A 17,140-nucleotide genomic window follows, 5' to 3' on the forward strand; every position below is an offset into this window, starting at 1 on the left:
CGGTTAGATTGGACCCCTTTACTTCGGTATTCATGCATGTTTAGTTTACCATTGATATGCTACTTTGTTATTGCATGATCAAGCGTCAACTTCACCTACCCATTTCCCTTGGTGCCTAGCTATATTAATTTTAATCCATTTCTTTCTTAGTTTAACCTTCTAGTTATTCACACTTCTTGTTCCGAGATAGCTTAGACCCTAGGTAATGAATGCAGTGCTTAAGCATTTCTCCCTGTGGTTCGACCCCTCTATTTACCCTATACACGTATTAGGTCGGTAGAGCGTTATAAATTCATTTGATTTAGGTGTAGTCGCTCAACGACACGATTATTGCCTTGTCAAATTGGCGCCGTTGCCGGGGAGACGGTTTCCATTGCTATTTCATTGCTTGTTTGAGACTATCTCATCTTTATTTGTTAGTGTTTGCTACTTTTGTTACTTGTCAGTGCTTACGTTCTTCTTAGCTTTGTTGTATGAACAGAGGACGAACCCGCTCAAGATCTTTGATTCCCATCGATCCAGAGCTAGAGAGGTCTTTGTCCCTACTTCGAAGAGAAGCAAGAGCAAGGAGTAGAAATTCCCACACTCCAACGAGAGGAGTAAGAGAATTAGAAGATACTCCACCCTCTTCACCCTCAAGTGAAGAATTAGATAGCCCTAAATCATCTTCGAGTTTAGAAATCAACCCTTTCTCAACCTGTAAGTTTGAGAGTGAAGAAGGTTCTAAAATGGGAGAGAATACGCCTTTGAGTCGTCTTGGGGCCCCCGAAGCTTTTAGAGCGCAAAGTGGGATCCTAACTCCTACTACTCAAGCCAACAATTTCGAAATCAAGCCTAATTTGATTGCCTTGATTGAGAGGAAACAATTCTCGGGTGGAAAGTTTGAGAGTCCTCATGAGCACCTTAAAGAGTTTGAGAAATATTGTGACACAATAAAGGCCAATGGAGTGACTCAAGAATATATTCGCCTCAAAATGTTTCCATTTTCGCTAATTGGGAGAGGTCTAGAATGGCTAGAGAAGGAGGTGCCCCCTAATTCTCTCACAACATGGGACCAAGTGACTACGACTTTCTTGAGGAGGTTTTATAACCATAGGAAGACCGCCGAGGCTCGGTCTTTGATTCAAGGTTTTCGCCAAAAGAGTGGTGAGTCTCTAAGTGCGGCATGGGAACGATACAAAGAGCTTCAACGTCAATGCCCACACCATGAGATACCCAAGTATCAACTCATTCACACTTTCTATGGAGGTCTCACACCTCAAGGAAGAACAAGCCTAGACGCCGCGGCCGGTGGTCCAATCATGAACAAGGGAGAGCATGAAGTGGAGTGTATTATAGAGGAGGCCGCAAAGCACTATGATGATTGGTACGAAGGAGAAAGGGATGCTACTTCTAGCAAGGGTGTTTATGCATTGGAGCAATTTAAATTTCTGTATAATAAAATTAACAAAAATATTTCCAGATACGATGAAAGCCATCAAAATATACTTCATATATATAATTTAAAACATCCAGCCACAATTAAATTGAATCATTCATACAATTTGGATTTACTCCCTTGGTGTCGTACATCCAGTCTTTTCTTAATCTAGCCTTGAAAGCTCTCCACCAGATTGAAGCTCTCCCTAATACATAATTTAATTTATACGTTCTTCTGCCACTATAAATCCTCTCTGCAGAATTTAAAGACAAGATATCTGATATAACAATACCTAAATTCATATATTATAACAATACCTTAATTTAACATAATGTGGCAAATGAGTAGGTCTGACATGATATTATGCAAATTATGCAAACTGTCTACTCTTTTTACCCCCTTGTAATTTAAAGCAAATGTGGCAACCTGCAACATCATTTGAACCATATATGAAACTGTGTTTACCAAGTTTGGATAAAAATTAGAGTTTGCCATTGGGTGAGTGTAGGGAATAATTTCAACCATTAAACCCCTAGCTTGAACCCCACTGTGATCATACACTAAAGTACGGTGGCGTCCAAAAGGGAAGAAGATAGAGCAAAAGAGTCGCCAACAAGTTTTTTAGGAACTTGTAAACCGTTCACAGGGTGAAGGTTACACCCCTTAACGATCCAAGAGATCGTCAACTCCATAAGGTCTAGAACCAAATAAGGGTTCGGGGATGAAGGTACAAATCCAACCTAAAAGAGATTGAACCTGCCCTAATAATAGGCCGCTACTTTATTCTGATCGTATTCATGTGCGCTTTCTGATTAACATGCAATCAATAGGATTAACCCTAAACCTGTTTATCTATGTTGGTTGAATATTAATGCACAAATAAATCTATTATTGGCGATCACTTGAATTATAATCACATTAACCCTAACAAGATTACTAATATCTTATTAAGCGTGATTACAAGTACCAATTCCCTTTAAACATGCAATAAAGGTGTGATCAAGCAATAAATATAAATATATATCAAGCAACATAACAAATAAAATCATAACAATAATTATAATAATCACAAATATAATTAAGAATAATCATCATGATAACACCCATATTAATCATAATAATAATTATTATAGCGATAACAAAATTATAATCATAATCATCATAAATAAAATAATCATCATCAAAATAATAATAATAATCATAAATTATAACAATTATAATTATAATCATGTTCATGTTAATATTAAAGCATAATAATAGCAAGATCCTAGGCATGATACTAACAAGATTAATAACAAACCCTAGCATGTCACTAAGAAATAAAAATCAAATCTTTAGCCCTAACATGATACTAACAATCATAAATATTAGGAAGAAAATAAGAAGCATCGTAACAATCATATTTAATATTAAAATTACCCTAGACATGATACTAGGAATATCATAATAACAATGTAAACATGATTTCTACATCATAATATCAATTAAAACCATTAAAGCACTTACTTTGATGCCTCGTACCTCTTTCTAATAACAAAATACACACGTTAGTAACTTCAAGGAAAATAATAATCAAAACAATTAAATTAAATAATTGAAATAGAGATTTGGGACCAAACCCTCAGAAATTAAACCTTTCACGTCTAGGGCGAAGGCAACTTCGAATATGGCTAGGTGTATCTAAGTCTTGCGAATGCGGAATTTTGTATTTGAGAAAAGGCTAGTTTAGAAAAAGAGAGAGAGAGAGAGAATAATCAAGAAAATCTTGATGAGAATTGGTGAATGATTAAGAGAGAATTAGAGAGTTAATAATTGCGAATGAAAATTGATTGTAGGTGAATGAAAACGGAGTTTTTAATACGTTATTTATAGAGAAATCAGCCAAAAAGATAAAATATCAAAGCAGAGCACTTGGCGCACGAAAAACGAGATTGGCGCACACAAAACAGAGCTGGCGCCAGCACCAGGCTATTGGTGCCAGGCGCCAATGGCTAGCACCAGGCGCCAATGGCTGGCGTTTGGCGCTGATTTCAGAAATTCATGCGTTTTTATTTTTATCATATCTTTTGATTCGGAAGTCCAAATAAGGCATATAATATGTCGTTGGAAAGCTCTTAAAGTCTAATTTCCAACCCAATTAAAATCAGATTAAAACATGTTGTTGATAAAAAGATATGACCAAAATAGTGGAAGGGTTTCAGTTTTGGATAAAGTTTCATGTCTCATTCATATCTTTTTCGTTATAACTCGGATTTAATATTATAATATATCATTGGAAAGATAATTTCAAGATCTATCCAACCATATAAAATTTGGATAAATATTATGAGGCAAGAAAATAAAATCTGAATATATTCCACTTCATACAAAACAAGGATTCTTAAAAGGAGTAGTTTTATTCAATTTCAAACTCTTTAAAACATAATTATCAATCCTAACTCCACTAGGATTTAAAAGAACCTCCTAGAGTATTCTAAAAGACTATAATCAATGCTTATAGCTTTAGGAATGATAATTAATAATAGGCCCTTCTCTAGATCATTGGGCCGCATATAAAAACCAAATCGGGCCCAATTTAGTATTTTGGCCATAACTTCCTCGATATTCATCGGAATTGGGCTTATAATATATCGTTGGAAAGGTCTTTTCAAACCCCATCCAACTACACCATTATTGGATCCTTATCATGGACCAACCAAACTGGATTGACTATTTTCTTAAAATAAGTTTTCAAAAACAGAGAGAAGAGAAAAGAATTAAAACTATCCGCAACACTAAACTTTCCACACTTTCACTCACTTCATTCGATTATGATTCAACGTGAAAGGTACTCATCACTGGGTTTGGTTTTGGGGAGACACAAATGGGTGTCTACAGTGAGCATGGGAGGGAAACCAACCTGCATGCCCAATCGACAGCAGATTTGGGTAGATTGGGTGGTCAATCAGCTGAGAGTGTCTGAATTGGGTGAGCATGGGAGGGAAACCAACCTGCCTGCTCAATTGACAGCGGATTTGGTGTTGGTCATCGTCCAAGCAACCTGTTTCTTAGCTTAGATTACTCTGTTCTGTTCTAAATCCTAGCAGGGAGATGAATAGAAAAAATGCAGCAATGAAAACCTCACACTAATAGTTGCCTAGATATCACCAAGCTTGACACTATCCAAGTTCATAACACTGAACACATAGGCAGATGGAAGGCAGTTAAATTGAACATCTGAAGTGTTTTTTAATTGCATAATAACCTGTACGAAGAGGCAAAATGCTTTCTCTTTTACGACATCAACCTACAAACATTATAATATATTAGAAATCATCGTTAAGAAGTGTCATTATAGTCAAATAAAATAATACCTTAGATTGCAAAAATCTAATATCAAAAACAGATTGTAAAATTCAATACAAGAACCAGATTTTTTAATAGCATAATAACCTGTACGAAGAGGCAAAATGCAGATGAATATTCTGCCAAAGAAGAGGCAAAATAGCAAGTCTATGTAGGCTCTAAATCTTATTCAAAAGCAGATGTAAGCACAAAAACCCAAACATTTTGTTTTTAACCGAACCCGGCTCAGCCATATCCTCATCAATTCTACCAACAGCTAGCATATATTACCACCACTAAACCAAAACAAAAAATCGTATGTTTATCTAACTGTTTTATTTTTTTTTGAGTGAAAGTGTTGTCCCACATTTTTTTTTGCTGTAAACTAATAGTATTAAGGAGTTAAAGCCTCCAAATCTGCCAAAACAGTACTATAAACTTCATGAGGATACTCCTCAAGCCACACTCTCATCTCATTGAAACTACTACTTAGTAGAGCTAATATATAAGCAACTCTATTTCCCTCCCTTTTAACAAAAGAAAAAGAAACATTATCACAAGAGTTTGCAAGAATAATAATGTCCCTAACCACATGACCAAAGGCAGTAGGCAAAACAAGACCTTTCTTCAAATGGTGGAAAAGCTTCAAATAATCTATCTCTAAGACAAAACTACGAAAACCATCTTCAATGGCAATAGACAACACACAACACAAAGCTGACGCTTCCCCAACATCAACAGGAAGGCTGCCATGAATTTTTGAACTCACCGCAACAACTATATTACCTAATGAGTCCTCACAACCCCTCCAAACCCAGAAAAAGAGCCACTGATGGAAGTCCTCTCTCTATGTTCCTTTTTTTTTTTTTAAATCTGATTAGGGTTCTAAATTGAACTAAGGTAAGATTAATTTGGCTAAAATAATTTTGATTACAATTGAAATTAAATCAAATTCGACAAAATTAAGGGTAATTTGATTGAACTTACTGCAATAATTCGGAATTTATCCCTAAAACTAGAACTGTGAAGTTTTTTTCAATCACCTAAAATTCGAATTGCAAATTACTTTAATAGATGAAAACTACGAATTCACTTCTGTTTCCTTCATAATTTGAAAGATTCATGCAATTAAATTGACAATTATTAGAATCCAATTACTCTTTGAGAAGAAAAAATCGAACCAAAAAAAAAAAAAAAAAACCGAGCCTACCTCGATTTACTGGTGCGGTGCTGCAGACGTGGAGCGGCGGTGAAACGGCGCTGGAGCGGCGGTGAAGCGGCAGTGAAGCGGCGGTGGAGCGGCACAGTATGTGGCTGATGAAGGTTTTGCTATGGAGGTTTCATGGAGGTTTCGCTTTTTTTTTTTTTTTGCTAATGATTTTTTTTTTTTGCTGATGAATGAGTCAATGAGATGTAGGTTTCACTTTTTGATGAAGTTTTCTACTGACTTTTCCCTCTTAACCACCTTTGATAATTTGGGTAAATTATTACTCCGTATATAATTTCCTCCTAATTTACAAAAAAAAATTAATTAATACAATATAAAACAGTTGTCAAGATGACCGTTCTATATAATCTATAATAAATAATATTTTTTTTAATTATTTGAGTAAAAAGAAATAGAGAACGATTAACTATACTAACCGTTCCATATGTATTAACATACAGAACGTCTCTTATATAAAGACGATCTATATTCTTCCAGAGAACGCCTACCTTTCATAGCCGTTCTATATTTTGCGATCTCTAATCTAGTTTTTGGTGTAGTGAACTTTGGAGCTCTCATAGACTCCTAGGCAAAATTTGAGTAGTGTAGTTTTTGTATTTTAATTGCATGTGATTAGGAAAATTGGAGAGAGAAAATGTGGAGGGAAAAGGTGGGGACCTATTTTAGAGAGAGAAATTAATTTTTTTTAGTGGGGTTTGTCGTGGGGACCATATTTAGGTGGGAGTGTATTATGTTGGAATTTTTGGCTGATTCTTGGAGGGATGTACGTTTCCCTCCTAAATTTCAGCCATAGTTCCCCCAAAATTTCCCCCCAATTTTAAAATTTTGAACAACTTGAATTTTTCAATCAAAATTCAAAACTTTGACCCAACTTCATTTGTCATCCACCGTACCACATTTACTATCACATTTTCACTATAAATTCAATCAACTACCAGCAACTTCATCATAAATTTTCAATAGTAACAAGGTTCCAAACATAATGTCCTAATTAATACACCATAAATTAAGTGAGTCCTCCAAAAAAAAAAAAAAAAAAAAAAGAGTATCTTCGTTAACATCAGCATCTGAGCTTAATAGTCGATCTTGTGCACTTCTTCCAACCTCTTTCTTCATCAACAACCTGTCAGCATCAAAGAAAACGCATGGAAAGTTCTGATTTTTTAAGCATTGATCAAATTTTATTGAAGGAAGAAATGGGGCAATCCAACAATGATCCACATATACATTTCAACAACGGGTATGAAGACAATGATCAAAGGAATATGCTAAAACCAGAAATGAATTTTGAGACACAAAGGCAACTTATTCAAACAATGCTAGCACTGCAAATAGATAACAATCTCCCAGAGGTGCAAAGCCAAACTAGCAAGAGATTACGGTGTGCACAAGTCTACCATCACAAGAATTTATAAAGATTTATGCAAACAAAGAGAACAAGGGGGAGTGGTTGATGTTAGAACTAAGAAGCTTGGGAAAACAAGCCCAAAGCTAAGGAGGTGCCTCTTCGTTTGAGGACAACTGAAAGAAGCTATGCTGCTAACAGGGTAAAGTCGTATCCCCTAATCAAAAATAATTACCTAAATCACTAACTAAGGTAGATAGGGAAGTAAGGTAGATCTCCACAGGGAAACAAGTCTTTTTACTCCTAATTAAATATTATAATCTAAATTATTTAAGTAACCAATATTTATAATTAAGTAAAAGACTAAACTACTAAGGTTGAGAATGGGAAGAAAACAATATATAAAAGGATCTAGGGCATAGGTTCACCAATAAATAATACTCCAGGGTAAAACATAGTAATCAATCATTGACATTGCATAAATAACATGATTAACAGGCTCTCGCAATTTATTAATCAACATAGATCTAACAGGCTCTCGCAATTTACTAGATCTAAGTTCTTATTGAAATTAGCCTTTAATATCAAATTAACATCTGCTCGATTCATCAATTTAATATTGCTATACTTTTACAAGCCGCAATTGTAAAACATTAAAACAATCCAATAAGAAATTATCATGCAATACCAATAATCAATAATAGTCAAACATCAATGCATCAATTAACCAGATTGTAAAGGGCTCTCGCTACGTATTACAATCACACAATTAATTTACCGGTATTAAATCTCATCTCTCGAATCTTGACTTAACCATTTATAAATTAACTTGCCTATTGAAACTAGACCTAAACATTAATTCTCATCTCTCGATTCTTGAACCAATATTGTCAAACTCATGCATAAAAGATAGGCCTAATCTAGTCACAGAGCATTAAATCAATCAATAGGAAATTAATCTAGCATTGATAATCAACAACAATAATTTACCCCTTCATATTATTTATTAGATCCCCATAAACCCTAGAAATTAAACTACTCACACATATTAAAAACTAAACTAATCAAAGTAATAAAATAAATCATGATGAAAGGAATAAAATAAATAACTAAGATTAAGGGAAGAGAAATCGTTACCAAAATAAATCTGGAATTAAAGAATTAAGAACAAAGGTTTAGAGAGATATTAAGAGAGAGAAAACTAAGTAGAGAGAGAAAGTCTAAGAAAGAAGGTCCTAAAATCGTATTACGGAGGAGTATTTATACTCCGTACAAAAATCCTAAACTAAAACAAATTAAAACGACACTAAACGTCTCCTAAAAAAACACGCGCCCGATCGGGCGCGCCTTTTTTGACTCTAACACTAATCTCGCGCCCGACCGGGCGCGTCACCGGGCGCCAGACTAAGCTTCTCCCGCCAGGCCGGGCGCGCCTCCGGGCGCCAGCCTTTTTGGCCGGGCGGCTCATTTAGGCCACTATTTGGACTTCGATTGGGCTCCAATTCTTCGGGCCAATCTGGGTTTCCTCTTTAGGTCTTGAATACTCGGTCCAAATGCCCCGGTATCACCTATACCGAGCCCTTAATCACCGGTTCGATGGCTCTAACCGGCCCTGGGCTATTGAATCTGGTCGTGCTTCTCCAATGTTCGTGATTGCTCCAAAATATCTCGGGAAAATACTCCAAAAGCATAAATCCCTGCAAAAGTCAACCAAATCTACGAAAACACTAGAAAGCACCAATTAGTAATAAAAGTGGCTCTAAAGAGCCAAAAACACTACTAATTATGACCAACGGACGGGGGTAAAATAATATATAAAATAGACACATCAGCTGCGCCTCTAAAAGTCAACAAATCAACTGTGCATCGACTGAAAAAGAAGGGCATTATGAGAACCCACACCAGCAACAATCATCCAAGACTAACATACAACCACAAAATAGTAAGGATCAAATGGGTGTTGTCACACATTTTTCCCAGGGGGCCATCAGCATATCTAACAATCAATGATATGGATAATGTCATCCATATCGATGAAAAATGGTTTTTTTTTAAACCCCGAAATAAGGAGGTTTTATCTTCTTCCTAATGAAGATAATCCTTACAGATGTGAACAATCCAGAAGGTTTTAATTGAAGGCCATGTTCATGGCTCTTATTTCAAGGCCACATTCAAACACAAGCGGCATGATCACTTTTGATGGAAAATACGGAATTTTCCCATTTATTATCCACCAAACAGCAAAGAAAAACAGCAAAAACAGAAGTGCATGAACTCTGGAAATCAAAGCTGTCCAGAATGTTAACAAGGATGAGATTAGGAAAATGCTTGTGCAGAAGGTGATTCCGGCAATCATTACAATATGGCCAGCAAACAAAAGGGAAGATATATACATTCATTGGGATAACGCAAGACCCCGCCAAATTCCAAGAGATGAAGAGTTTATGGCAGCCACTACACAAAATGGATTCAACATACAAATGGTATACCAACCCGCTCAATCCCCTGATCTGAATGTGTTGGATTTAGGGTTATTTAATTGTATTCAGTCAATTAAATATCATTCATTTCCAAATAACTTCAATGAATTAATTGAAACGGTTGAGGAAGCTTATGAGTCTTTTGAGCCAAAGGTTAATAAGTTTGTTTGGTTGACATTGCAAAGAACAATGGTTGAAATTCTTAAGTGTCAAGGTGGCAACAATTTCACACCACCCTACATGAAAAAAGACAGACTTGAGAATCTTGGTTTGTTTCCAGATAATTTGAAGGTAAGCCCAGCTATTATAGAACATGCGAGAAAGTTTATCAATGAAATATTCATCACAATGGCATGGAAAGGAGGGGCTGAAGGTGATCAACAAGAAGTATATGCAGACTAAATGCAGGAAAAGGAGCAAGAAACACAGGAGCAGACTTCCAGACATAACCTCATAAAGGACTTAGATAGTAGACAAGTTTAATAGGTTATGTGTATTTTGTTTTTTTATTCTTTTTTTAGCCTAGTTTTTGTTTTTTTTTTTTTTTAGTTTAACGTTTGTCATTTTTTTTCATTTCAATTAGGCAGTCAGTTTGTAACGTGTGCAAAAATTTTTTGTTGAACATAGGCAATTGATTAGTGCCCTATGATAAAATTAAACCTTTTGTGTATGTGATTGAATGACAAATCAATGATGAATCACTTTGTAGTATGTATTACGTAGATGCTATTTTTAACACATTCAGATCATTGGACGCGAGAAATATAATCCATCATATGGGTTTATTTTAATCAACTAATGAGATCATGTATGCTACCTCAACAATAACGTGTTAACCAAATATTGGAGCATCCCCACACGACCTTTGTATGATCATGTTTGGTATCAAAACAAACATTAGCAACACATTGTAGGAGCATCATACATGAGCTTATTAGGATCTTATGAGCCCCTTCATCCCTTGGACTTAGGAGTTAACATCAGCTATAACAAAAATAGGAATCTAATTAAGTCACAAAAGCCAAAACTTGGGACTCCTATATGCATAGAAAACCAAGGTCTCTCAATAATTGTCATTGAGACCAATACGCGCAACAAGGTCTCTCAATAAATGTCATTAAGACCATTAAACCATAGACATCATCATCCATCAACCACATGCCTCCCCAAAACAAAAAAAATAAAATCCAACAAACAATAATCATCACCCAAAAAGAATCATCAACCATCGACAATAATCATCATCACCATCAACAATAACCATCATCATAATCATCAAGTAGAATAATCTCCCATAATCAAGCAAAGTAATCAAGTAAAATAATCTCCCATAATCAAGAAAAGTAGTCTGCCACAATCACCTAAGTTAAATGAACATGCAATAAACAAGGTAATTATTGTCTCAAAGTTGACACTTCTAAATTGCAAGGTGATTACAAATATGGACAGTCACTTGAATCCTTCATAAAATGCTACTATAATCATCAAAAAATTTCAGCAGTCACCTACTCCGTATATAATTATTAATTTCCAAACAAAATACCAAAATGCTCAAAACAAAAGCATAAACGACCAATGCTTAAAATAATCTGCCATAATCAAGCAAAGTAATATACCATAATCAAGCTAAATAATTTTCCATAATCAACCAAAATAACATGCCATATTAAAGAAAAATAATTTGCCATAATCAACCAGCAAAAATCTGCCATAATCTTCACCCATAATCAAACAAAATATTCATCAAACATATTTTTGGGGTGAATTTTCATCAACAAATTTAACGGAATAGTAGATAATTAGGGTCATCAAGCATCAAAATAAAAATTGCAAAGGGGTATAGAAACTGTTACGCTGAGGACAGGGGGATGACATTTTCGGTGAATTTCCCTCATCATCTTCTTGTCCAGATCCCTTGCGTTTTTTCCCCAATAGGGTAGCCTTACTTTCCTCCTCTTCAATCAGATATGTGATCTTATTGGGAGGACCACGGCGTAGTCTAAGCAGTGTTAACAGGACATGCTTTTTGGTGGAAGAAGAACCCCCACACACTTTTAGATCTTTCAAAACCGGTGTTCCATGACCATATTCTGGAGCATTTTTTTTTATTTGCCTCCTCATCTTCCTCAACAGATCTTAGAACTTTCGCTAAAGCTTTTATGGAATTACAACTCAAAACATTACCAATTTCCTCACAATTAAAGCGACGGCGAATAGTTGAAGCTGATGACGCGCTCTCAATCAACTCAATTAACTTGTTGAGTTGCCGAATTTCGTCCAAATCGTCACTTAGTAAACAAGCTTTATCAAGTGGGGTGAGATCCGCCATTTTCGGTCAATAAGGAAGTGGAGAGAGAAGATGAAGGTTATGATATTTCCATCCTACAATGGAAGGAGAGAGAAAGTGGAGGTGGAGAGAGAAGATGAAGGTGGAGATGAGCAAGATAAGTGATGAAGATGAACTAGATCTAGGGTTTTAATCCGAGAAAGAAATTAGGGCTCAATTTTTCTGTTTTTCTTTTTGTTTTAATTTGGGTCATTTTAATGAGTTAGGTGGGGAAATGAATTAATTTTAGTTGGAGTACTTAAAATAAGCTAGTTAGATTATGTTTGTTAATATCTTTAGTTTAGTTGTCTAATTAAATTTTAAAGACATTTAGTTATGGTACCATTGTAATTTCAATAAAAAAAAAAATTAATACAAAAGAAAGAATAGCAAAGTTGCATTTAATGTGAACTTTCCGTTTTTGGCAAAAGTTGTATCTAATGTGTTCCAGAGGTAGTAATAAAAAAAAGTAGTATTGGGTTTGGGTAGGCACCATGAGAGGAGAGAGATATAATATTTTAATGTAGCTTTTTGCCAAAAAAGGAAGTGTAACACTTATTAAAAACACGGCCGGATTTGGTAAGTGTAACACTTATTAAAACACGGAGGGAGTATTATTTTTTCATATAATTTTATTTAAAAAAACGAGACTCTTAATCTTAAATTGATCACTCCTCTCTTTGATTTTCTCTCTCTAACAATCAAACACAATTCACTCTTTAAAAATCAAACATGAACATTTGTGATAAGATGAAAAATCAAACGGATTCTCCCAAAAAGGCAGTTTTATGTGAATTTCACTTAATTTTGTTTGAATTTATATAATTATCACTTAATTTTGTTTGAATATTGTTCAATACTCAATTGTTCGAAATTTTTAATGGAATTGTCAAAAAATTTAGTGAAATCAAACGGATACCTTGTGTTCACATTTTGAAACGCATATGTTCATATTTTGAATTCTTATGTTCAATTTGAATACTTATGTTCACTTTTCTGAAATGCATATGTTCATATTTTTTATGCATATGTTCACTTTCATAAATGCTTATGTTCATATTTTGAATCCTTTTGTAAACTTTCTTAAATGCTTATGTAAACTTTCTGAAATGCATATATTCACTTTCTAAATCCATATATTCATATTTTTTTAATGTATATGTTCACCTTCTGAAATGCTTAATTACGTTCATATGCATTCAAAAATGAACCAATGCATATGTTCATATTTTGAATGCGTATGTTCATTTTCTAAAATGCATATGTTCATATTTTTAATACTTATAATGCGTATGTTTCATAATCAATTTATTTTTTATTTCTTCAATTTTCTTATGATCATAATTAAAGGTCGTAAATTCAATTCATATGAATACATGTTCACAAACCTAATCAAATTGATCAAAATTCATTACAAAAATCACCACAAAAAAAAAAAAAATCAAAATTCATACATAAATCAAAGTGATATAAATTAAACTAAATACAATTACAATTGAATATAACCTAAAAAAAAATATCTAATTACAATCAACAAAACAAAACACATCCTGGAATAAAAACTTATTCTATAGTAAGCAACAAATTCAATCGAGAAAGTGAAACAAAAGAGAAAAATAAAGAAAGCAGAGGAGAGAGAAAATGAAGAACGAAAGAGAAAAAACAAAGGTGAATCAAATTTTGATGAAAATTATGATTGAAACTTTGATAAAAATTTTTGATTAAAATTATTATTATAGGAAAGAAAACTGAAGAGAAAAAGTAGTGCAATCAACTAGTGTTCATCACCTATTACAAATTGACAAATACCCAAAAATTGTAAATCAATCACAAATTTAGAAAATATAACCAATTAAACCAAATTACAAATCAATAACATAAACTAACTTCTATCTACAATCTCTTCAAGATTCCAATTAAATCCATCACAAATAATTGAAAATATTAAAAAATGGAGAAGAGAGAAAATTTTAATACTAGAAGATATTGTCAAACATAGTGGAGAGAGAAAATTTCAACCAAAATTTAAAATTAAGTAAAGAATTTGGAAAAAAGAGAAAAAATTATGTGAAAATTAAGAAACAAAGAAAGAAATAAATTAGGAAGAAGATTGAAGGGAGGAGATGAAGTAATATATACCAATACTCCAGAGAGTCCAGTAGTATATAGTGTATATATGCGTTTGGTGTATAAAATGATTATTTGATGGGTGGTGCAGAGGGTGCATCTAAGAATATGCGTACAAAAATTAAGACCAATACATTGGGCCTACAAATTGAACCCAATTAACGGAAAACATACGAGCCCTAAGATTTAGTTGGTCCAACTTTTTTTTTGTCCTTTTTTGTGCTTTTTTTTTTGGATTTTTTTTTTTTTGGATTTTTTTTTTTTTTTATTGGGAAAAACTTAAGTGGATTTTGTATCAGTTAGTTGGTAGTTAGTTTTCCCGCCCCTTAAACATTTGGAGCTTCTCTTATAAAAACCCCACAAGTCAGTAAGTCACCTACTCATTTACATAAATTTTTTAATTAGATTACCCCAAACACTGCACAACTCAAGCAATCGCTCATTTTCTTTCTCTTCAGAACGACCCTTTTCTTCCAACTCCCTCCTTATAATGCAAACCCAGAAAATGAAAACTCGACACGGCGACGCGTGGCCGGAAGACATGAAGTTATATCCAGACTTATGGAAGGTGGTATTTCAGAAGCTGCCGGTGAAAACACTACTACGATTACGAGACGTCTGCAAATCTTGGCGTACAATCATCGATTCCCCTGCTTTCATTACAGAACACTTTCAACATTTCAACGACAATTCTTACAAGAATCGGTTACTACTAGTTGAAAGAACTGGACGCAATGAAAGGTCTAAACTAGTAATCAGAGTTGTTAAGCCCACATTTGAAGAAATTGCCCAAATTACTACTGTACATGGAGATTGCAGGGTTTGGGATATCTTGAATGGTTTGTTTTTGTTCCAAGAATATGTCTATACTGTTACACAAACACAGTATCCATTGTTGAGGATATGTAACCCATATGTAACAAAAACTTTGATACTTCCTCCTTGTCCGATGCTCGACCACCTCGTCAACAAATTTGTTCTGGGGTTTGATCCTTCTACTGAAGATTACAAGGTGATTGGATTTAGAATAAGGAAATTATCGTCAGAAATCGTGGTTTATTCACGTAAAAATAATTGTTGGAAGACCAAGACTGTTGAGATGAATGATGCAATTCCGTTTAGTGGTATGCAATTTCAGCATCATTTCTGTCAAGGGGCAGCGCATTGGATGATGAGCGATGGAGCTCGAAAAGATGGCGAGTTCGAATACACCCATGTTCTTTCCTTAGATTTTCGGAGGGAGGAATTTCGATGTGTTGAATTGCCTGAGAGGCGAATGATAAAGTTTCTGTTTGTTTTAGGCAAATCTTTAGCAGTATTTGGTATTTCTGCTTAGAGTAGCAATATATGGATTTTGAGAGTGGATGTTGGAGAGCGCGTGCCCAAAAAGCGGTGGTATCTGTACGATAGCAAAAAATCGAGTTTAGATGCATATAACTTCTTTCAACAGAACGATATTGGAAGGGTTACTTATGATGAAGACTCTGGTAAAATTTTCGGTCTAACTTTGGTTTTTTCTGAAATGAAACTGATGTCTTATAACATTACTAGCCAGCAGAGAGAAATTTGTGTAAGGACTGTTGGTAATCAAATATGTTATGTAGATACTTATGTCGAGAGTTTAGTGAATCCTCTTAAGAGACCCAAAGGCGATTAACAGGTACATAAGCATGGCTTCTATCAACTTACAAGTTGTTTACCACTTAAAACTTTTAGAATAAACCAATTAGAGAGTACTGTAATAAATATTTCTCAGAACATTGTTTAATTTCTTTTGTTGTGACATTAGGACAATTGTTGTACTGCTTCCATTCCTGGGAATGTCGTATTAGAGACTTGCATAAGAGTTTCATTGTGTTAGTGATTTTGATGGTTCGTTTTTTTTTTTCCTTTCTAGATTCATTATGTAAACAGCCTGCAGAAACAATTTAGCCTTTTTCTTTAGCGTGATATTGGATTCATTAAATTAAAGGAACTGTTTGGTGCTTTATTGTAGATGTATGAACTTGGTTTCTATTGCAAATGCCTATAATCTTTGTATTCGCATTCATGTTTAATAGCAGTGGTTAAAAATTTGTAGTTGATGGAGGTGGTATAGGCACCCTTTGCCTAGCTTGCAATGGTATTTGCAATAACAGTGTCACAGAATGTCTACATTAAGCTAGCAGACATGAGATTTGTATCTTGATTCCAGCATTATTTACGAAAAGTTATGCAAACTTTCATTCATACTTGGATTGAAATTATTGAAACTTTTGAATATAAGTCCGGGGCGGACTCACGAACGTAGCTACTAGGGTACAAGATATGTTTTAAACAAAAGCTGTGCTGTGCAGTTCTATCGATAAATCTATTTTAAACAAAATCTGTGCTGTGCAACTTTGTGTCGGCCAAAACCTCTCGTCTTACCAATACTTCACAATCTGCACAATAATCAAATCAATGTCCAAACTGATGAATTAACAGTACATACTGTAGTACCATATTTGTTTTATTTCGTTCAATTGGTCATCCTTATTTGATGACTAACTGATACTAGTCTGATGCACTTAGAATGCTGTAAGTATTAGCAGTATTATTAGAACAGGCCAGTGGCCAGTAGGCAGTGTCTACGTACATATCTTACTCACACGAAACGCCTACCACATCTATCATTTAGTTATCTTATATGGTAAACCCAGGTGCATAATTTGTGACAACCTTACAATAATACACTAGTCTAGAAATATTTTCTAATGAAATAAGGCAGTACATTATGCTGTTTCTGACTACTTGATTTAAGTTCACAGAAAGTTTTAGTTAAGCTAGTAGACATGAGATTTTTTTTTAATTTTTAATTTTTTTTTTATTATTATTATTATTTTTTATTACTGAATTATTAAGAAAAGTT

The 17,140-nt window shown here is 34.3% G+C and overlaps 1 protein-coding gene, 1 long non-coding RNA gene and 1 other non-coding gene across 3 annotated transcripts; 1 reads left to right on the forward strand and 2 right to left on the reverse strand.

Annotated features, from left to right (window-relative positions):
* Nucleotides 1-1,107: 1,107 nt before the first annotated feature.
* On the reverse strand, nt 1,108-1,213 carry LOC145637670 (small nucleolar RNA R71). The gene has a single exon (XR_014114413.1). It is a non-coding gene; the product is annotated as a small nucleolar RNA R71 (small nucleolar RNA).
* A 257-nt stretch (nt 1,214-1,470) lies between these two features.
* LOC145634820 (uncharacterized) lies at nt 1,471-6,124 on the reverse strand. Its single transcript, XR_014113599.1, has 4 exons — nt 5,955-6,124; nt 5,732-5,846; nt 4,665-4,706; nt 1,471-1,673 (listed from the first exon to the last, which is right to left on the reverse strand). It is a non-coding gene; the product is annotated as an uncharacterized LOC145634820 (long non-coding RNA).
* An 8,667-nt stretch (nt 6,125-14,791) lies between these two features.
* LOC145636879 (putative F-box/LRR-repeat/kelch-repeat protein At1g11620) lies at nt 14,792-15,586 on the forward strand. Its single transcript, XM_081688416.1, has one exon. It carries the CDS (start codon nt 14,792-14,794, stop codon nt 15,584-15,586), a length of 795 nt encoding a protein of 264 aa, XP_081544542.1.
* The last annotated feature ends 1,554 nt before the right edge of the window (nt 15,587-17,140 follow it).

Source organism: Chenopodium album, chromosome 6 (genome assembly GCF_948465745.1).
Source record: "Chenopodium album chromosome 6, dcCheAlbu1.1, whole genome shotgun sequence".
Classification (NCBI taxonomy): domain Eukaryota; kingdom Viridiplantae; phylum Streptophyta; class Magnoliopsida; order Caryophyllales; family Amaranthaceae; genus Chenopodium; species Chenopodium album.